This window comes from Oncorhynchus clarkii, chromosome 24 (assembly GCF_045791955.1).
Source record: "Oncorhynchus clarkii lewisi isolate Uvic-CL-2024 chromosome 24, UVic_Ocla_1.0, whole genome shotgun sequence".
Lineage (NCBI taxonomy): Eukaryota > Metazoa > Chordata > Actinopteri > Salmoniformes > Salmonidae > Oncorhynchus > Oncorhynchus clarkii.
Window position 1 is genome coordinate 3,984,512 of NC_092170.1, and position 22,525 is coordinate 4,007,036.

At 43.6% G+C, this 22,525-nt stretch overlaps 1 protein-coding gene across 2 annotated transcripts; it reads right to left on the reverse strand.

The window, feature by feature from the left end:
• Positions 1-229: 229 nt before the first annotated feature.
• On the reverse strand, positions 230-21,248 carry LOC139382770 (ubiquitin conjugation factor E4 A-like). Of its 2 annotated transcripts, none has more exons than XM_071126906.1 (20): positions 21,148-21,248; positions 19,305-19,476; positions 18,803-18,973; positions 17,860-17,972; positions 17,371-17,523; positions 16,024-16,183; positions 13,825-14,027; positions 13,437-13,628; positions 7,966-8,299; positions 7,762-7,888; positions 7,199-7,506; positions 6,074-6,206; positions 5,623-5,813; positions 5,382-5,482; positions 5,126-5,239; positions 4,373-4,547; positions 3,412-3,592; positions 1,944-2,091; positions 1,693-1,850; positions 230-1,451 (listed from the first exon to the last, which is right to left on the reverse strand). In XM_071126906.1, exons 2-20 carry the CDS (start codon positions 19,432-19,434, stop codon positions 1,322-1,324), a joined length of 3,222 nt encoding a protein of 1,073 aa, XP_070983007.1. In that variant the 5' UTR covers positions 19,435-19,476; positions 21,148-21,248; the 3' UTR covers positions 230-1,321. The 2 variants fall into 2 exon arrangements, with proteins under 2 accessions (XP_070983007.1, XP_070983008.1); XM_071126907.1 differs by having other exon boundaries at positions 19,317-19,476; positions 21,148-21,235.
• Positions 21,249-22,525: the final 1,277 nt, after the last annotated feature.

The following is a 22,525-nucleotide window of genomic DNA, read 5'->3' on the forward strand; positions in this document are numbered from 1 at the left end:
ATGAAACATGGGACCAACCCTTTACATGTTGCATTTCTATTTTTGTTTAAGTGTAACTGGATAGTGTTAATTAGGAAGTACTTTCTTGTTCAGTGCCTAATACCATTCAATTATTGTTATGTTATGGTAACTTTAGTATGTGAGTATTAGGAATAAATGAGTGACTGTTGGCGTACAAACATCTACCAATTAATAACCATACTTGGTACTGGAAAAAGTAATGCAAACTCTTGTTGAAAGCTTGATACTGTAACACATCAAAGCTTTTTATTTATTAGACATACTGTACATTCCAAATACATTTTGACATTTAAAATATTGCATTATAATTTCACCCTGGTAATCATTAAGTTGATAGATATGCCATATACAAATGCATGCTATCAAATGGGTATTCTTTCCCAAGTTCTACTCATTTCTTTAGCAAATCACAATTTACTTGAATTAAGTCTCAAATTCCAAACAAGAGCAACTCACACAAGTTTGTAAATAACCAAAGCAAGTGACACCCTGTCTCCTCCACGGTCTATACCATCTCTTGTTTAGGATATAAGACATATCCATTGACGGCGCATTTAATATCATAAATGGAACAAAGACACAAAATAATAACTTGAAAAATGTCTGGTCTCATTTGATGAAATTAAAGCAAGGCTGGTGGTTTTAGGCACCGATTCTTTCAATGAAGATTGGTTTAACCACATTTTATTTTATGGGTATTATATGCTTGCATAACACATTATTTTAATGGTAAATGCTAAATAACATCAGATAATCTTGTTTAGGTTCATAGATGGATGGTGCATATAGACTATGGTTACTATAGAGACAAGGGGAAATTAATAAGACATTATTTTGTTCTGAACTACAAGTTTTCAGTATACTTTGCCTACTTTTAAAATATAAAACATTTGGCAGAGCTGATGATCATTTAGGAATTGCTAAACGACTATTTTCCAGTTAGACCAATGGTTCTGACCAGACTGCAACCACTGATAGTAAACAGTATATTCTCTGAAGCAGGGGGCAGAATTCCAAACCACCATAGAGCATATCAATGTAGCAGTGCAACTCAGTTTTCAATTGTACCACTACCTGCTCTCCTGACAGTTTCTGAGACCTGGGATCTTCCATTGACTGGGGAGGGTTTTTAAGTGACATGTGCGCTGCATGAGAGGGAGATAACAGTCTCTCATGTGGTTTGAAGTCCGAAGCTTGAAGGCAAGCACACATGGATGAGTCAAAGCGGAGCATACTACTGTCGGTAAGGAGGTGAGGGAAGGTATGGTACAATCATAGTTTATTTGAGAAGTTCCCAGGGCTAGCCACTAGGGCCCATCTGTAGCCGCTCCTGCTGGGCCAGCCACTGTAAGATCTGTTGCTTCAGCTCCTCGTTGGGCCGGATCTGGTCCATTGTGAGTGGGCTGCGGTTGAATGGGTCTGTCTGATCACTGTAGGGAAATTAAAATTGATACCCGATATCTTACAAAAAACGTGATCTCGGGCCATATGTTTTAAGCATCTCAGAGTAAGACTGCTGATTTTGCATTTTAGATCACAATGAATAAGACTACATGGACAAGGGGAGACCTGATCCTAGATCAGCACTCCTACTCTGAAATGCTTGATGCATACAGCCCCTGGAATAAACCAGCAGCACGTAGACATACTACTCCTAAAGGAATCACTCACCTGAGTAAGTGCCGTGCTATAGTCGAGCGATCGACCGTGACATTGGAAGAGGGGAGCAGCACAGGGTCGAGCATCAGCGTGGACATAATGGGGTCCAGGAACTCGTCCGGGGCGTCCGCGTATGTTTCCTCATCCTGTAGCTGTCGGTCTGCATGAGACTAAGACAGGAAGTAGTTATTCATTTAGGGTTATGCTATGGAGAGGGCATAGTGGTACAGTATAATATGATTTTATACTACTACAGATCTAACCTTTATTTTGTCAGCAAGGAGCCCGAAACCCACAATAACTTCTCCGGGCTTGTTGATCTTCTTCAGGACTCGGACAGTCTGAGAGAAGAGCGTGGGAGAGTAGGAGCGCCCGTCTTTTGGGACAGTGGCACAGAAATTCTCTTCATCACTGCCAAAGAGAAAACAGACATTGTTAGAATCACTAAAAACCAAATAGCCACCTCATATGCCACACATGGATTCAAATGGTACTTAACAAAGTGTACAAACTAATTTAGCTTTGCCTGACTGTGCTTGCCTGGCACAATAGAACCAATGGAACCATGCAAAACATGCAAACCCGTCCCACCTGGCACTTCAGGCAGACGCTCAAAGTATTTGAAGGATTTCAAATACTATCAGTTTTGCACATCGAGAGACTGACATTTTTTCCCATTCCTCCTTGCAAAACAGCTCGAGCTCAGTGAGGTTGGATGGAGAGCATTTGTGAACAGCAGTTTTCAGTTCTTTCCACAGATTCTCGATTGGATTCAGGTCTGGACTTTGACTTGGCCATTCTAACACCTCATTCCATTGTAGATTTTACTTTATGTTTTGGATCATTGTCTTGTTGGAAGACAAATCTCCGTCCCAGTCTCAGGTCTTTTGCAGACTCCATCAGGTTTTCTTCCAGAATGGTCCTGTATTTGGCTCCATCCATCTTCCCATCAATTTTAACCATCTTCCCTGTCCCTGCTGAAGAAAAGCAGGCCCAAACCATGATGCTGCCACCACCATGTTTGACAGTGGGGATGGTGTGTTCAGGGTAATGGGCTGTGTTGCTTTTACGCCAAACATAACGTTTTGCATTGTTGCCAAAAAGTTCAATTTTGGTTTCATCTGACCAGAGCACCTTCTTCCACATGTTTGGTGTGTCTCCCAGGTGGCTTGTGGCAAACTTTAACCGACACTTTTTATGGATATCTTTAAGAAATGTCTTTCTTCTTGCCACTCTTCCATAAAGGCCAGATTTGTGCAATATACGACTGATTATTGTCCTATGGACAGAGTCTCCCACCTCAGCTGTAGATCTCTGCAGTTCATCCAGAGTGATCATGGGCCTCTTGGCTGCATCTCTGATCAGTCTTCTCCTTGTATGAGCTGAAAGTTTAGAGGGACGGCCAGGTCTTGGTAGATTTGCAGTGGTCTGATACTCCTTCCATTTCAATATTATCGCTTGCACAGTGCTCCTTGGGATGTTTAAAGCTTGGGAAATCTTTTTGTATCCAAATCTGGCTTTAAACTTCTTCACAACAGTATCTCGGACCTGCCTGGTGTGTTCCTTGTTCTTCATGATGCTCTCTGCGCTTTTAACGGACCTCTGAGACTATCACAGTGCAGGTGCATTTATACGGAGACTCTGAAGTACAGATTGAAGAAACAAGCGAATTTCAACCCAAATTACTTGAGCCTTGTCTTAGCCTTGAAATATTGCAGTTTTGAAACGTACCCCAGGTTAAGGTAGATGTTGCAGATATCGGAAACTAGTTGTTGGGGCTTGAAGTCAAACTCGCTGAAGTCTTTCACCTTCAGGGCGCCCATCTTGGGTCCGACCAGGTGCTGCAGGAAGTGGTTGAGCATGGAGATGATCCTCTCGGCCATGAAAGGGTGAACAAAAATACCCTTGATCTCTGGGATATCATGGAGAGGGAGAAGCGAGTATGAGTTTCAATATATTCATATACACTGTGTGTACAAAACATTAGAAACACCTGCTTGACAGAGACTAACCAGGTGAATCCAGGTGGAAGCTATAATCCCACTTGTTAAATCCACTTCAATCAGTGTAGATGAAGGGGAGGAGACAGGGTAAAGAAAGATCTTTAAACCTTGAGACATGGATTGTGTGTGTGCCATTCAAAGGGTGAATGGGCAAGACAAAATATTTAAGTGCCTTTGAACGGGGTATGGTAGAAGGTGCCAAGCGCACAAGTTTGAGTGTGTCAAGAACTGCAATGCAGCTGGGTTTTTCATGCTCAACAGTTTCCCATGTGTATCAAGAATGGTCCACCACCCAAAGGACATCGAGCCAACTTGACAACTGCGGGAAGCATTGGAGTCAACATGGGCCAGCATCCCTATGGAACGCTTTCGACACCTTGTAGAGTCCATGCCCTGATGAATTGAAGCTGTTCCCGAGGACAAAAGGGGTTGCAACTCAATATGAGAAAGGTGTTCCTAATGTCTGTATCGTCAGTTGTACAACACAATGCCATCAAATATAAATTATTGCCATTCACCTTTAACAGGGCAATCTCTTAATTCTGCTTATGGTTTCACTAACAATGAATTGGACAACGATATCAACAAAAATACACAAACACCCATAGTGTGTGTAGCTCTAGGTAGAGACGTATGTCCAAGACGTTATCCAATCATTGCTATTCATTCATCCTCCTTCTCCAACTAACCTGATGTGAGGAAAGCCAGTGTGCCGATGGTCTCGTTGGACATGATGTTATGGAAGCGTGCCAGCTGTCCCAACATCTGCAGACTGGACTCCTTCTCTCTGAGGGCATCAGGAGCCAAGCCCTCCCACTCGCCATGGTCCTTCTCCAGCTGTAGTAGCTTGATCTTGCTCAGGTACTACCACCGACAAGGACCAGGTCAGACAGAAGTAGTGACAACATCTGACACAGTTGAAATGTAGGATCTTCTTGTAAACTAGAGGACATCAACTAGATTCAATCGCGGGCCAATTTCTTCTTGAGCGGATGGCAAATTGCAGATGGCAAATTGACCACAAGAAGCCCAAACATATATAATATTTGACTAAAACATAAGCATTTCAAAACTTCGCTTACGAGTATCTCTTTAGTATGCGTGGGAATACTTTGGAGCAGATTTCCAAAATGAAAACCAATTGTAGCTGATTTGCTGGTGTTTTTACAGTCTTTTATTTGCCTCCGCCCCCCATAAAAAAAGATGGATTAGTAGAGGCTGTTAAGGTGAGGACGACTTATAGCAATGGTCGGAATGAAATGAATAGAATGGTATCAAACACATAGAAATGTGTTTAATACCGTTTGTTGGCTCCATTCCAGCCATTAAAATAAAACCGACCTCCAATTTAAAGTGGCACCAGCCGCCACTGAGATGGCTATAAGTCAATACCAGGAATGTCCTTTTCATAAAACGAGAGCTAAACGCTGACAGTTTCTCACCTGTATAGCTTCGTCGAGTAGGAAGATGGCGTCGTTCATCAGGAGATTCAGATACCGCAGGAAGAGTGGAGGATTCATGGCTTCGAGGTTCTCGGAAGCATAAACAGCAAGACTCTGAAGTAAACAACATTCCACATAAGCATTTTGGTACATAATGGTGCAGAACTGAAGAACAATACCGTGTGTCTTCAATAAGGACGACTCCACATGTGGTACCATCTAGGTAACTAAGAAAGAAAAAGGGAAATGAGCTTGCCTTAATGCTCTCTCTGTAGCTCTCCTTCCCCCACATGTACTTGAGGATGGGATACATAGGTCTCCTGTAGTTGAACTTCTGTTCAAACTGGTGAGGATCACCTGAGGAGAAAAGTCAATAACATAAGTGACATCACGCATGCACTTGAGCTTCATCACAAAGGTTTAGATTCTAGCACGCACAAACGCATGTGCGCAAGACACAAACACACACATATGCCGCACGCACACACTAAACCCACCAGTGAACTCAATGTCCACAAACACAGCGATGAGCGCCTCGGCCAGGTGAGGGGCGTGGCGGTAGGAGCAGAAGACCCTTTGACGCTGGAACATGACTGGCTGGGCCGAGCCGGCCGATGCCGGCTCCATGTGGGGCATCACCGCCTCCAGCACCTCCGCCAGCTTTGCCCGCAAATGAGGGTTCTTCATCCTGGGTACATGGGTAAAGGGTAACACAATAGGAACATAGATGAGTCCAAATGGTAGACACATAAAACCCTTTAGGAATATCACATCCAGAAGAGTGACTGTGGTAACAGCCGATGGGGATCCACAATTGAGATAAACAGACCTCAAGGCATTGTGTGTACCAGGACACATGGATATTATGCACAGAGGTGTAAACATGTGGCCGGGTACTGTGCATGTGTGCGTGGATGAACTCAAGGCATCTCCCTCTCTTTCCCCTACCTCTCCACGTTTCCCATGAACACAGTGATGAAGTTGAGGACCTGCTCCAAGCTCTCGGCAGAAGACTCCAGGACCTCGTCGGCGAAGCGGCGGAGGAAGACAAAGAAATCTCCCAAGTTCTCCGCAAAGAACTCTGCAGACGTACAAGAATCCTTGTGATAACCAACCCCTCCTACTAGTCATCCTTTTAATACACTCTCCACCAGAGGAGGCTGGTGGGAGGGGCTATAGGAGGACGGGCTCGTTTTAAATGGCTGGAATGGAATCAAACATTTCCATGTGATTGATGTGTTAGGTGTTTCCATTAATTCCATTCCAGCAATTACAATGAGTCCAACCTCCTATAGGTACTACCACCAGCCTCCTCTGCTCTCGACATATGTGTTATTCTCTCGCAACTCTTTTATAGCACTGTCATTTTATAGCACTGTCAACAGCCGCTACAGACGAGCGGTTTTCTCCATTGTACTTGTGCAACCACCGCCACAACGCCATGTTCCGTTTGTTTCTATGGCAGCAGCTGTTATACAGCTAAGCCTAATCAGACTTGTCTGTGCTAATGGTTCTCACAGGTAAAGTAAAATGATACAAATGACTTTGCTCGTGATGCGTGCCCCTCAAATGATACAAATGTAACAACAGCCTGAGCTAACTGGACTTGAAACAACGATACAGATGTAACCATGTGCCATTCAATGTTTTATCTGAGCGGCACTGGTGCGCCCACTCCACAGGTCATGTTAATAAGTGAGTGTTCCAAACAATTATCAAGATTAGGAAAACATTTGCGGCACACCTGAGAGTCCCTGCAGTGGCACACTGGTTGAAAACCACTGATTTAGCACCTCTATTGTACGCACTGACTGCAAGCCAGCATAAGAGCATCTTTCAAATGACTGAAGATATGGTGTCAACTTTGAAATGACTGCCAAAAGTTGAGTTCTTGATGGCCTGTGCTCCTCATGGGGCGATTGGTCTAAGTAAGTAAGGTTGACGGAAAGTTTGACCTGCAATGACTGTGATACTTGGTTGTCTTTCCTACCTTAGTTAAATGTCTTGACTGTAAGTCGCCCAGCTAAATAAAATCAAAAAAGTAAAATGACAGAGGGAGGGAGGGCTAGCTACCTGGCATGTGACAGAGCAGGCTGTTGTGTAGCGGCGGCAGGGGGAAGGAGAGCTGGGCGTGCTCGGGCCCCTGGTTGCTGAGGCCCAGTTGAACCAGGAGTGTGGCGCTGGACGCCTGCAGGTTGAGGCAGCACTGCAGCATGCCCGGCTGGGTGGCTGCTGCCTTGGTCGACAGGTAGACCGTCATGAGGCGCTCGAACTGCTCGCGGAGCTGCTCGGCCGCCGGCCCGCCCGTGAGCTGGGCCTCCCGCCACGTACCCTGCAGCCGGTGGAGCGACTGGTTCATCTTCACCATCTGCTCGTGGAGTCTAGGGAGAGGCAAGGAGAAGACACAATACAACTTTAACCATATGTTAGAGCGAACAACGGAAATTTGTCAAGGTCCAGTTCACAACATTAGATACAGTACACATGGCTCAGCTGTTATGAAGGATTACACTATGAGAATGGACCTGACATGATTCCCTATTCTACTTGAAAGACAATCATATCTATCCTATAATTTGCATTATATCTGAATGTTCTCTAACGTTGCACCCTTCTGAACAGGGCCAGTTAGTTACCTGTGGAAGCCTAGGTGCAGGGTCATCTGGGTGAGGATGAGGTTCTCAGTGAGGAGGCTGTATGACTGGGCGTACTCCACCGACTGCTGGGGGGGAAGGGGGACGAGACACGTCTCTTTGTCCAGACCTAATAAAATAGAGATTTTATTATGTAAAAAGGATATCCAATGACCCAGACACGCATGCACGCATATACACACACACCTCTGGCATGCACGTTGCGGTTGCGCCGCTCCTCCTCGCTGAGCTCCTTGAGGGCGCAGTAGGTGGGGTTGAAGGTGAGCAGCTTGGGCGAGCGCGGCCGGCAAAAGGGCTGGCACAGCTTGAGCAACGCGGCTCCCAGGTTGAGGAAGAAGGCATCTGAGGCATACATCTGGAAGAAGATCTCGGGCATCTGGTTGGCCCAGATCTTGGCGCGCCCGGCATTGGCCTGCAGGCAGCCGCCCAGCCAGGAGAGCAGCAGATGGCGCGTCTCACCTGACTGCTGCAGCAGGTTCTTCAGGAGCTGGTGCAGCTTGTCATGAAACTGGTCCATGAACTGGGAGGAAAGGAGAGCAGAGTAAGTGAGCGAAGTTGAGTGGTCGGAAATCCCGCTCATTACTCATGGAGCAAGCTCCGGCACTCCATGTCATTTTCAACCACTTCGCTAAAAACCGTTCCGCGCTCGCTGCTATTCCAAATTCGCTCCATTCATTAAAATCACAATTTAACCAACACCCATCTAATTTCGTGACTATCTGGATCTACCATTTGGTTTTGAAGTATTGAAACCAAACCATATGATTTGAATGACAAGTAATTTAGAAGCGCTCACCATTTCAAATAGGCTACCTGTCTATTAAACAGCATATAAAACTCTAAATAGATCAGGATCCAGACAGGGAGCTTAAGAAGGAACGAAAATTAATTATTTAGGCTATATTATTTCAAGGCTATAGCCTACAAAGAAATATATTGTGAAGCATTTGCGAGTACGACACCATAGGCTGGTAGGGACATGAAGCTCTCAACATTTAAACATTTGTTGTATTAAATCATTATAGTCTATAAATTGTGCATATCGGCTCTGACTTCTCTCAAATTAAATACAAATTTGATGAAAAATGGCTTATTAGGCTCAGTGTAATTAATTAACAAAATGAGTTTGGCCAGTCTGTGGCTTCAGGCTCATGCGATGGTGCCTGGAGAGCAGACCAGCAGCAGAGAATACCCTCTCCACACCTGCAGAGCCACTGGGGATGCTAAACACCCTTTTGGCCACTCTTGCCAGGCTGTGGATGAGATGGAGTTGTTTTTTTCCTCTTCTATTAGGTAGGCCTATAGGTTTTTAGGCAAAATAACCCTATCAAAATGGAAAGCTCCTCGAAAGTGGGAATATGCCAGGATTATTGCGCCAAAATAAATTATGGATATAGATAATAGAACAAAAATTAACTAAACTTTTAAGAGATCGAATTGGCGTCACGAACTGTATGATTGATTCTGCCTGCGGAGTTTTCCAGTGGGGGGTGTGCGAGGAAAACCGGTGGAGCATAGGTCGGCGCACAATTGGCCCAGCATCATCCTCGTTAGTAGAGGGTTTAGCCGGGGGGGGGCATTACTTGGCTCATCGCACTCTAGTGACTCATGGCGGGCCGGGCGCCTGCAGGCTGACTTCAGGTTGTCAGTTGAATGGTGTTTCCTCCGGCACATTGGTGCAGCTGGCTTCTGAGTTAAACGGACGGGTAGTTGCAGCAATGAGACAAGATCGTAACTGGATCGCAATTGGATATCGCAAAAATTGGGAAGAAAAAGTGGGCAACATTCTTTTTTGCAAAAAAACTAAAATGAAGGAGGATTTGACCCCACGGGGTGAGATCTTGCGTGGAGCCTCAGATCGAGGGAGATTATCAGTGGTCTTGTATGTCTTCCATTTCCTAATAATTGCTCCCACAGTTGATTTCTTCAAACCAAGCTGCTTACCTATTGCAGATTCAGTCTTCCCAGCCTGGTGCAGGTCTACAATTTTGTTTCTGGTGTCCTTTGACAGCTCTTTGGTCTTGGCCATAGACTGGCTAGGCCACTCCAGGACCTTGAAATGCTTCTTACGAAGCCACTCCTTCGTTGCCCGGGCGGTGTGTTTGGGATCATTGTCATGCTGAAAGACCCAGCCACGTTTCATCTTCAATGCCCTTGCTGATGGAAGGAGGTTTTCACTCAAAATCTCACGATACATTGCCCCATTCATTCTTTCCTTTACACGGATCAGTCGTCCTGGTCCCTTTGCAGAAAAACAGCCCCAAAGCATGATGTTTCCACCCCCATGCTTCACAGTAGGTATGGTGTTCTTTGGATGCAACTCAGCATTCTTTGTCCTCCAAACACGACGAGTTGAGTTTTTACCAAAAAGTTATATTTTGGTTTCATCTGACCATATGACATTCTCCCAATCTTCTTCTGGATCATCCAAATGCTCTCTAGCAAACTTCAGACGGGCCTGGACATGTACTGGCTTAAGCAGGGGGACACGTCTGGCACTGCAGGATTTGAGTCCCTGGCAGTGTGTTACTGATGGTAGGCTTTGTTACTTTGGTCTCAGCTCTCTGTGGAGTTTGGAGTGTGACTGTTTGAGGTTGTGGACAGGTGTCTTTTATACTGATAACAAGTTCAAACAGGTGCCATTAATACAGGTAACGAGTGGAGGACAGAGGAGCCTCTTAAAGAAGGCTCCTCACAGGTCTGTGAGAGACAGAAATCTTGCTTGTTTGTAGGTGACCAAATACTTATTTTCCACCATCATTTGCAAATAAATTCACTAAAAATCCTACAATGTGATTTTCTGGATTTTTTTCTTCTAATTTTGTCTGTCATAGTTGAAGTGTACCTATGATGAAAATTACAGGCCTCTCTCATCTTTTTAAGTGGGAGAACTTGCACAATTGGTGGCTGACTAAATACTTTTTTGCCCCACTGTACCTATTCAGCTTGATGGGTAAGGTGTGGCCATTTTGTTTGTTTTTACCCTACATTTTTTTACCACACATACGCCAGCACCCACACACAACCCACCTGTAAATGAATATTTGTTAGCGGTTAATACGCGTGTTTGATTTATTGTGTGGGGTCTTTTTATTCTGTTTTCGTGGATTTTTCACGGGTTAGAAATGATGCAACTTAAAGGGTACACAAATGAACATTTCTAATGTCAGAGTTTTGGTTGCACACATATAAATTATATTGATAACAAATGCACTGAAAACCCCAATGTAAACCTAATACACAAAATATCTTTAAATAATGTCTGATTTACAGGGAAACAAACACTCACTTAATAGGGCTGCCTGACCTCTGATCTGACTTTCTGGTGAGGCCTGATCACCCTCACTAGAAAGACTTGAGACATTGGGTGAGATTTAAAATCGGCTATGTAAACACTAGATAATTAGGAAGAAGGGTATAATTTATTAACAGTCCTATGTGTGATTCGGAACAAGAGACAGAGAGAGAGATGCCCCTGAATGAGGGACACCTGTCTCTAGTCTATTTTACCATTACCTTATGGGATACAATTAAGTTAAGATGGAGTCATCAAGGGTCGTAATTCTAATTTGATTTGTTATTTTGATTTAACAGGCTAGTGTTTTTTTTGTGATGCATGAATCACGGTTAGTCATGTGTTTCAAAGGGAGAATTACCAGTCCCCCGGGGCTAAGAGGATGGAATGTGATGGACATGTTTATGTTTGTGCTTTTCTAATAACCAATTTCTGTGTTCATGCAAGTGACTGATTGAACAAATCTTCACTATCAGTATCTGCAATTTGGTAGTACACCCAGAACCTTGTTTTGAGAAAGGGATATCTCAGTTTCAAGGTCTCAGCTTAGAGAGAAGAAGCCTTGTGAGGTATTGGTCGGTCACATGAACGACGCAAACTTAATGATGAATAAGCTAAATCATGAAAATATAACTATAAGAGAACTAAATGGGACTTCCCCGGGTAGAGCTGTGTAATTGGTGCATTGAGTTGGTTGGAACCTCTCCACTCACATACTCTGGACGGGAGGTAATCACTTAACAACGCTGTAACCTACACTTGTTGTTCTACTGGTGTGTTTATAAGATCTTGTGGTGAACTCTCCGGACAAAGCCCCATGTTATGTTGTCAGTGGATCATTTCAGCATGCCATTTCTTGTTCAATTCAGATTTTTTTATTTTTATAAATACCCCTGAATACTATGATACCCTGTTTTTGTCTGAAATGGATCAAAATGCTGTTTAAAACAGGGGTGCTCAAACTTTTGGTCTTGGTGTGCCAAAATATAATCTGAGTAGTGGGCCGCGGGCCGAAGAAATAGACATGATTTAGAAATATAAAAAAGGTAAACAATAGTTTTTTGGGGATCTTTAAAACAACATCTTCGTAGTAAGCAATCATAAAATCAAACTTAGAAATTACTGTGAGGGAAAAATGATGTATTCACCTTATTTGTTGGCTCTGTAACAATTATTTACTTAACGAACAGTAAGATATTTCTGTCTTGCAAATGCTGTGTTTTATGCTCTCCACTCTAGCACCCTGCAGCTAGTCTGGGTGTTGAGGACATGGGTTCTACTAGAGATATCTTGAAGCAAACAATTGACTTGTGTTGTAGTAAGTAATCATAAAATCACACTTAAAAAATTACTCAAATTGTAGCCATATAACTTGACACCAAACAACACATTCTGATTACCAGTATTAAAGATGCATAAAACATTATTGAAGCGTGGTGGCACAGAAACTTTTACCAAGTTTATATGTTCATAAGGCTAATAACTTGAATATGTTTCAAATGACTTAAATATGCACTACGCAGAAATCGCTACGCCATTTACTGGTTGCTAAAATTGCTATGAAAACGCTATGAATGCTATGAAATACATTTAGCATAATCCAAAATATTGAATTTTCAGCTGGTGCACAAAACCGAAATTAAAAGACGCAAAAATGAAATTTAAGACCGGGAAGCATAAAAGTAGTGCACATAGAACATATATACCGCTTCTTTATACCGCTTTCAATGAGAATGACAGATCTATAACTTACATTTCTATGTTAATTTGGTTGGGTAGCCCAAAAATATTTAAATATGGGAAAGGTGTTGGAAAGTTCCGGTAAATTTCAGGGAAGCTCATCAGGCAGAAGCGATCTAGCCTTTCGGGGAGAAACAAAACATTTTAGTGCCCGCCCTCTTGGCAGTGGATAATTGTTTATGCATTGTTAAAGTAAAACTTTCAGCAATTATCCACATTTTTAAAAGTAATTTCATGCAATTCTACTCATTTTGCCATGGGGTGGAGAGAAAATATTGCAGTTTCGAAGGTAATATCCTCAAATTCTACACATTTTGCTATGAGGTGATTTTGTATTTATTTTTTCAGTTTAAAGCTAATTTCCTGCAATTCTACACATTTTGCCAGGACTTATGTCATGTTCACATGATATCTGAGGTAGAGTGACTCAAACATAAGCTTAGACTAAGTTAGTGTCTGACCCTTAGAATCTGTCTGACTCTTGGCAGTAAGCTGGATGTAGGCCTAAGTGGGGTTTTGGAGACACAGAAGATGATACGGTTAGGGGTCCATCCCAAATAGTACCCTATTCTCTATATAGGGCAATACTTTTGACCAAAGCCTCTATTTCTAGAGCCCTTACCTGGTGTATGTTGGATTCCTGGACCTTCATTTCCTGTGGACTGGAGCGTGACGGGTTGAGGAAGAAGCCGTGACCCTCCACCACCCCCGGGGTCTTCAGCAGGCAAGAGATACTCAACACAGTGCCAAGGAGGGTCTTCTGATACTGAAGCCCATTGTTGGGATCTTTGGGTTGGATGTGCTCCACCAATACCTGGAGGAAGACAATTTGAAGTATATTATATTAGCAAAGAGTAAACTACTTTTGAGATCAAGGTTGTCCATCGTAGACATTTGAATGCAGTTGTTAAAATAATAATAATCTTGTTATAAATAGAACAGCATAGAATATAATCAGGGTTGTAGAAAATAGTCCAGAGGAGTGATGACAATGCATTACGGCCCCTGACCGTAGCGATATCTTTTTGCCGGCTGAAGTAGAGGAGCAGGTCCAGGTAGGAGAAGAGTAGCAGCTGGCAGAGATCCAAGTCTTTCACACGGCCTTGGAAGATATCGAGCACAGGCCCGATCACCTCGCTGAAGGTGCGCACCTCCTGGTCAGCCAACAGGCCAGCGATCACCTCCTCCACGAACTCCACCACCTCCTCCAGCTCTGCAACCCACAACAGAAACCACACTTAATGTCAGGGTACTTCTTGGCTCAAAAAGGGGCATAGGTATAGAAAAGTAAAAACCCTGTATAATAGGCCTGTTTAATGCAGAGAATATACTGTACTTTACAGAACCATACATGTACAGGGATTTTCCTGGCTCATAAAAGGGTTTAGGCATACAGTACCAGTCAAATGTTTGGACAGACCTACTCATTATAGGGTTTTTCTTTATTTTTTACTATTTTCTACATTGTAGAATAATAGTGAAGACATCGAAACTATGAAATAACACATATCATGTAGTAACCCCCAAAAAAGTTAAACAAATCTAAATCTATTTTAAATTTGAGATTCTTCAAAGTAGCCACCCTTTGCCTTGATTACAGCTTTGCACACTCTTGGCATTCTCTCAACCAGCTTCACCTGGAATGCTTTTCCAACTCTTGAAGGAGTTCCCACATATGCTGAGCACTTGTTGACTGCTTTTCCTTCATTCTGCGGTCCAACTCATCCCAAACCATCTCAATTGGGTTGAGGTCGGGTGATTGTGAAGGCCAGGTCATCTGACGCAGCACTCCATCATTCTCCCACTTGGTCAAATAGCCCTTACACAGCCTGAGGTGTGTTGGGCCATTGTCCTGTTGAAAGACAAATTATATTCCCACTAAGCGCAAACCAGACAGGATGGCTTATCGCTGCAGAATGCTATGGTAGCCATGCTGGTTAAGTGTGCCTTGAATAAAATGAAAATCACAGAGTGTCACCAGCAAAGCACCACAACACCATCACACCTCCTCATCCATGCCTCATGGTGGGAATCACACATGCAGAGATCATCCGTTCACTTACTCTGCGTCTCACAAACGGCAGTTGGAACCAAAAATCTCAAATTTGGACTCATCAGACCAAAGGACAGATTTCCACTGGTCTAATGTCCATTGTTCATGTTTCTTGGCTCAAGCAAGTCTCTTCTTATTATTATTGGTGTCCTTTAGTAATGGTTTTGTTGCAGCAATTCGACCATGAAGGCCTGATTCACACAGTCTCCTCTAAACAGTTGATGTTGAGATGCGTCTGTTACTTGAACTCTTAAGCATTTATTTGGGCTGCAATTTCTGAGGCTGGTAACTAATGAACTTATCCTCTACAACAGAGATAACTCTGGGACTTCCATTCCTGTGGCGGTCCTCATGAGAGCCAGTTTCATCATGGCATTTGAGGGTCTTTGCAACTACGCTTGAATAAACTTTCAAAGTTCTTGAAATGTTCCATATTGACCGACCTTCATGTCTTAAAGTAATGATGGACTGTCGTTTGTTTTTGCATGTTTGAGCTGTTCTTGCCATAATATAGGGCTATCTTCTGTATCCCCTACCTTGTCACAACACAACAGATTGGCTCAAATGCATTAAAGAAAGAAAGAAATCCCACAAATAAACATTTAAGAAGGCACACCAGTTAATTGAAATGCATTCCAGGTGACTACCTCATGAAGCTGGTTGAGAGAATGCCAAGTGTGTGCAAAGCTGTCATCAAGGCAAAGGGTGGCTAGTTTGAAGAATCTCATACTTTTTTGGTTTCTACATGATTCCATTTATATTCCATAAATAAAGAAAATCCCTGGAATGAGTAGCTGTCCGAACTTTTGACTGGTACTGTATATTAGGAAAAATAACAGATCAGTAAAGTATATTCTCTGAATTGTACAGGCCTCTTTCCCACCATTTTCTGGACACAAACCACACAACAACAACACATAGCAAAGTGAGGATATTGTACTCTCATAAATGCAGATCGACAAGTTCAAAGCAGTAAACAGTAACAGTTATTTCATCAGCAGGGGCAAACTAGCCTAAGTTACAGCACATCCTGTCTTGGGAGGCCTCAACAGTTGATACCTGAGCAGCAGACAACACCATTTTCTTTGGCTACTGAGATAGAACAGAAGAGGGATCCTCAGACAGTTGGGCTGCTTTAATCATTGAATGGACTCACGGGCTCCGCCGACTCCCTCCAGCAGCAAATCCAGTAGCTGCTCATACACGTTCTGGTTGATGTAGATCTCGGGGGTGAGCAGGACTGTGCGCGTGTTGGACACCGTCAGGTTCTTACAGCGCACCGCATACGACAGCAGCTTCTCCGGTACTTTGGTGACCTGGGGGTGTGTAATGTCAGGAGGGAGCAGGGAGGTTAGGAATTTGTCACATCATTGTCAGCGATGGAGCACAAACTAAACATGCTTTATTTTGCCTATATGCAGACTGAAATGATCTAGAAATAAACAGCAGATTTATCCTTAGACAGGTCATTCGTTATGTTCAGTAAAACGATTTACCTTTTCACACTATTGTGGCAAACCGAACTGTGCAGGCTCTGATATTTTCATTTTACATTGTCCTATACACCATGGTTTAGGCACTGAGTGTAGAAAACATTAAGGGCACTCGACTTCCATATCCCGCTCAAAAGCACTTAAATCTTTTGTCTTGCCCATTCACCCTCTGAATGCCACATGTCCATGTCTCAATTGTATCAAGGCTTAAAAATCCTTCTTTAACCTGTCTTCTCCGCTTCATCTACACTGATTTTTTTATTTTAACCTTTTTTTCTACCCAATTTCGTGGTATCCAATTGGTAGTAGTTACAGTCTTGTCTCATCACTGCAACTCCCATACGGACTCAGGAGAGGCGAAGGTCGAGAGCAATGCGTCTTCCGAAACACAACCCAACCGCACTGCTTCTTGACACAATGCACATCCAACCCGGAAACCAGCCGCACCAATGTGTCGGAGGAAACACCGTACACCTGGCGACCTGGTCAGCGTGCACTGCGCCCGGCCCGCCACAGGAGTCGCTAGTGCGAGATGAGACAAGGATATCCCTGCCGGCCAAACCCTCCCTAACCCGGACGACGCTGGGCCAATTGTGTGCCGCCACATGGGCCTCCCGGTCGCAGCCGGCTACGACAGAGCCTAGGCTTGAACCCAGAATCTCTGGTGGCACAGCATACACAGTGCTCTTTCCATGACGGACTTGCCAGGGGAATCCAGGTGAAAGCTATGATCCCTTAGACCACTGATGATGATCCCTTAGACCACCGCGCCACCCGCGAGGCCCCATCTACACTGATTGAAGTGGATTTGACAAGTGACATCAATAAGGGATCATACCTTCTTTCACCTGGATTCCCCTGGCAAGTCTGTCATGGAAAGATCAGGTGTTTCTAATGTTTTGTACACTGTGTATGCCTGTTACAGCACACTTTTCCTGACTGAATTCTGGCTGGCAATTCGTGGAGGAAGAAATTGGGAATGAGAGTGAGTGCTGTGTATGTGACCCCACCTCTTCCTTGGCTCTCTGGTAGCAGGCGTAGAGGAACGGTATGGCGCACTTGTCCCCAGCGTCTCGGTCAGCAGAGAGATTCACAGCATTACACGAGGTCATGTAGATGAGGTGGTTCCCTGGCTCCAGCATCAGTAATCTGTTGAAGAGTGCCTAATACAGGATAAAAAAATAAAAAAATAGTCAAACTAAGCCAACATTCTGTGCTATGAACATTATGTACTTATTTACTGATCTCTGCTCCCTGTGGATCATAACGTTCCTATGAACATTGCACGCTATGTATTTTTCACTATACCATCTTCTTAGAGCAGACGATGAACTGTGTATATATAATAGACCTAGTCCCCTGAAAAGCCAGCCAGGAAATCGTCATGAGAAGAGGACACAGTACGGTATGCCGTATGCGAATCTCATGGCATAGAGGTCAACTGAGCTGACCAGCGAACAGTTCGCTACCATCATTCCCAAAGTCCAATCCTATTGTACCTGCTCGATGTTGTCCATGTCCAGCCAGTCTTGCCCGTCCATCTCTGCGGCCATCTCCTCCAGGAACACACAGCGTGGCGGAATCCCATTGCCTCCTCTCAGACTGGGGTCACCTGAGGTCAAACAACAGACATGTTGAAGAGCAGACTTAAGACCATTTTACTTTTCACTTACAGCAGAAACGGTCATTCATGACTCATTCCAGTATCCAGTTAATGAGTATTAAGTTGGGGTGAGTCATTTATTCTTTACTGGACGGCCCTGAAATGGAATACTAAGAGGCCAGCGGTCCAGCAGCACCAAAGAGCACGAGCCGATTAGATTTAGACTAGAAATTGACAGAAAGGGGCTCCATCATCGGGGCACTTTCATGCCAGTCAGTGAGGGATGATGAGCAGAGGAGGATGACAGTAATCGGGGACCTGTAGACTCCCTTGATGACACAGCCTCTGAGTCAGTCAGTTGGCTGATGCTCTCCATCTAATCTAGTACAGCCACAGAGAGATGTCATGAAGAAAAGACTGCCAGGAAGGATGGTTGTACTGAATTCCCTTACAAAGGAGTTTAAGAAAGCTGTAATCACACATTAACCACGTTTCAAAAAAAGCACCTCAGATCAATCAACAGAAAACACAAGGGAATAAAGGAGACAGTCAGAATGGGGATGTTGATGGGTGATGAATCGGGCCGTTGCTTGAGTATGGGCACATAAATGGTTGCCTGGGAAACAGACTGATTTGCTTTACTTCATATCACTACGCTACATCAGATAAAGCCAGCCAGGAAACAGTAAGGGTTGTTTACATGACAACAAGATTCAGTAAACTAGAAGAAGGGACAAGTGGCATCACGCTGCTACTCCAATGGGGGGGAAAAGTGCCTTAAACAAAGTAGAAATAGTGTAAAAACCCTAATACGCTCCAATCTAACTTCCCGCACTTACTGTTGTCTAAGGTGATGAGGAAGATCCTCTGGATCATGTGGTTGATGTTGAGCTGTTCGCACAGTTCCTGCCGCGACAGAAAGGAGCGGCTGATTTCGGCCACCGAGTCGTCATTGTCCTCGATGCTGTCCGAGTTCTCCGACTCTGACTGACTCCCCTCAGAGTCCTCCGCTGCAACACATGACATAAGCCAGCAGATATATGAAACCGTATGAGGTCATTGTCGAGCATCAAGCCAGTGAGCGAGCCGCATCATATCAGTAATGTTTAAGTTAGACACAGACCAAAATGAGTAACACAGTGGAACTATTAGAGCTGGAGTGGCCAACCTTGGGGAGCTATAAGGTTTGCAGGCCTTTATTCCAGCCCAGCACTAAAACGCCACCGATTGAGATAATCAAGGTCATGTCATGCAGCCGATTAGTCAGGTCACGTGTGTTAGAGCTGGGCTGGAGCAAAAGCGTGCACGCTTTGTAACTCCTCCTTAGGAGGGTTAACTCACAGGGTGGTTCACCATGGTGCGAAGGTGGTTTCTGGCCCGATGCAAACTGCTTTGCGTCGGCGAGGGAGCTGAAAAGGGCAGCGAATGGGTTGCGGGAGATGTGTTGGTTGTTGTTGCCCTGGTCAGTCATCTCACTGGAGCATAGACTCCATCCACAGGTGCTGGCACCAGCCTGGACAGAAAGTTACACTGTGGTAATGCACTGGACTAGATTAGTTCAAACAAATCTACAGAAGTTGTTTCAAGTGTTAAACGCCGTGTCAGTCTGTGAGGGCAATCTGGGGATGCAAGGGAACCCAGATTCTAAAATCCAGAACCTATTTTTCTAACTATCCACTCCTTATATTATACTCCGTGGCAAGAAGTGGAACGATAACTCAAACAGAGCGGTACCCCTAGGCTAAACCCATACAGTATGAATTTTCATTCAGACCTGAGGAATAACAAGAACCCAATGTTTTAATTGATTTAATAACACTTTCTATTGAAAACTGTGAATCACAGAATGACTGATTAGCTTATTGATAGGGCTCTACAGTGCTACCATTTTGGAGGCATATGATCTTAAATATTTTGCTGTGCTACATGGAATTTGAATTTGGTAGAAACAATAGAAAAAGAAAAACTAGAAAAACTAAATCACCCAGGTAATAATTGTTGTAATGATTTCTTCCCTGTCCCGCTGCCCGCCGCCTTAGTAGTATGCAGACATGTAGGCTATATCCCAACCTTTAAAAAAAAAAAAAATTCTGGTTCTCCTAAACCCTGTATTTTGTGGCAATTGGTATAATTAAAGGTGCAATCTGCATATACTACATCAATTTTGTTTTACTTATAAATATATTATATAAACCCATTGATTCTTGAAAAGTATAACAAATGACCCATGAGCCCCATTAGAAGCCAAAATATAAGCCTGTTTTTCCACATTGTTTGTAAACAAGGTACATGTAAACAAACACTGTATAACTTCAAACCATAGTTAAAACAATAATTTGTTTATCATGGGTGGTAAGTCGAGTGTGGTTACATTTCTCCAGCAGCATCTCTCAAACTTTGACAGTAACCGTGGCGGGGCATCTTCTTTGTTATTGTTTCTACTACGGATTGTCCCTTTAATACCTGAAATGTTTCTTTGCGCTCCTATCATTTTTCAAATTTGGCTCACGTGTGCACCCTGTAAAACATTTCACAGTAGAGTCCTGAATGAATGAGGATGTTTACGGTTTGACTGAAATAAGGCAGCATAGACAGACTGTCAACAGATGGACGTCTTCCATCTTACACTCTCATTTGGCGTAATGTAACATTATTACCATCATCTTGCATAGGAAAGGTTCTGTCAACTTCAAGTGTCGGTGAACTAACATTGACACCTGTCAAACGCGCTCGTTAGTAAACATAGCTAGTTAGATTGCTGACTAGCTAGCTATAGCCTGGTTGGCTAATTAACGAGTTGTCAAGTGATGGTGACTTGATGAAGCTTTATCACAACAAACGAATAAAGGGTGTTCCGTGATGTTTTATTTGAAGGGAGGGCACATAGCTAGCTACTGTTACGCATCTTTAAATACCTAGAATCAATTACAGAAATGATTCAATAAGCAAGATGATGATGATGTAGCTAGTTGTCAGTGAATCACCGGTTCCGCTCAAGTAGTTAGCTAGCAGTCGCTCGCGTCGTATTTAGCTGGCTATCTTGCTAGCTAACGTTAGGCTAGCAGCTGGACTATATTACATTAGCCAGGTAAATTGTTAAGACCGCTGTACTTTTTCAGTTAAGGGGCAAAACCCGACTCTTTTGACAAATGTCAAACACAAAAATATCGGAGTATTGTCATACCTGAAACAACAGCAGATACGTGTATTTCAATTAGCTAGAAATGCTTTATTTCCTCTACTGTGATTCTGGCACCGCTCTGAAAGCAGGCAGGATAACTAAGTACTTCCGGGTCACGTATTTTTTAAATCTTTCAGAATGAAAGTTCCACCCTGTAAACTTTGTAAATAAATAATTAGTGCGAAAATGATGGATCATTTGAACAATTATCTATACATTTTATACTAGTATCATACAAATAATAATTAAAACGTTTATATAAGATATGATGTAATTTATTTGTTTATTTGTAAAAAAAAAAAAAAAAAAAATGTCAAGCTTAAATGGTCAACAATGTTTTTGTGTGTGTGCAGGGCCGGCGTTATGGATTTAGGGGGCCTGGCCCGCCCTAGCGTACCTCCTTGTCGGTCCAAATCAAATATTGAAATATTTATCATTTATTTGACCAAGACGCGCGCCGACAGAAAGAAGAATCAAATCATATTATTTATTGGACGCATACACATATTTTATTGGTCGCGAAACAGCGCCCCTTTGTACCAGAATCTGTAGACCATGTATCTGATTCTGTCTGGACCAAAAGAGTATGACATGTCATACTATTTCTGGCCAAACAGCATCAGATACATGAACTACGTATAGTAAGATTTGAGAGGGGCGCTGTTTTGGACAGAAGGAGAATCGGAGGTGGTAGGTGCGGTGAAGTTATCAGAGACCGAGGTATGCACCGAGGATCAGAAAAAATAAGTCTGTGTCTGTGACAGTAGGAGTGAAGTTTATGGAAAAAGTGGACTCTTGCCTTTTGGCTGATCCATTTGTGGTTTCACGGTGGGTGAAAAAAATAGTTGGGTCATGTGGAATCGGTGAGGGTAACCAGAAGTGGTCTAGTAATCAACGTCAACAAAACTAAGGAGATGATTGTGGACTTCAGGAAACAGCAGAGGGAACACCCCCCTATCCACATCGATGGAACAGTAGTGGAGAGGGTAGTAAGTTTTAAGTTCCTCGGCGTACACATCACAGACAGACTGAATTGGTCCACCCACACAGACAGCATCGTGAAGAAGGCGCAGCAGCGCCTCTTCAACCTCAGGAGGCTGAAGAAATTCGGCTTGTCACCAAAAGCACTCACAAACTTCTACAGATGCACAATTGAGAGCATCCTGTCGGGCTGTATCACCGCCTGGTACGGCAACTGCTCCGCCCACAACCGTAAGGCTCTCCAGAGGGTAGTGAGGTCTGCACAACGTATCACCGGGGGCAAACTACCTGCCCTCCAAGACACCTACACCACCCAATGTCACAGGAAGGCCATAAAGATCATCAAGGACAACAACCACCCGAGCCACTGCCTGTTCACCCCGCTATCATCCAGAAGGCG

What these genes read in the sequence shown, in the direction of transcription:
- LOC139382770 (XM_071126906.1), bottom strand. Translation starts at nt 19,434, where the DNA reads ATGACTGACCAGGGCAACAACAACCAACACATCTCCCGCAACCCATTC. An exon ending in TTCATGGGAAACGTGGAGAG is followed by an intron (nt 5,814 to 6,073) that starts GTAGGGGAAAGA and finishes CCATGTACCCAG; the next exon opens with GATGAAGAACCCTCATTTGC. An exon ending in TACTCGACGAAGCTATACAG is followed by an intron (nt 4,548 to 5,125) that starts GTGAGAAACTGT and finishes TGTCGGTGGTAG; the next exon opens with TACCTGAGCAAGATCAAGCT.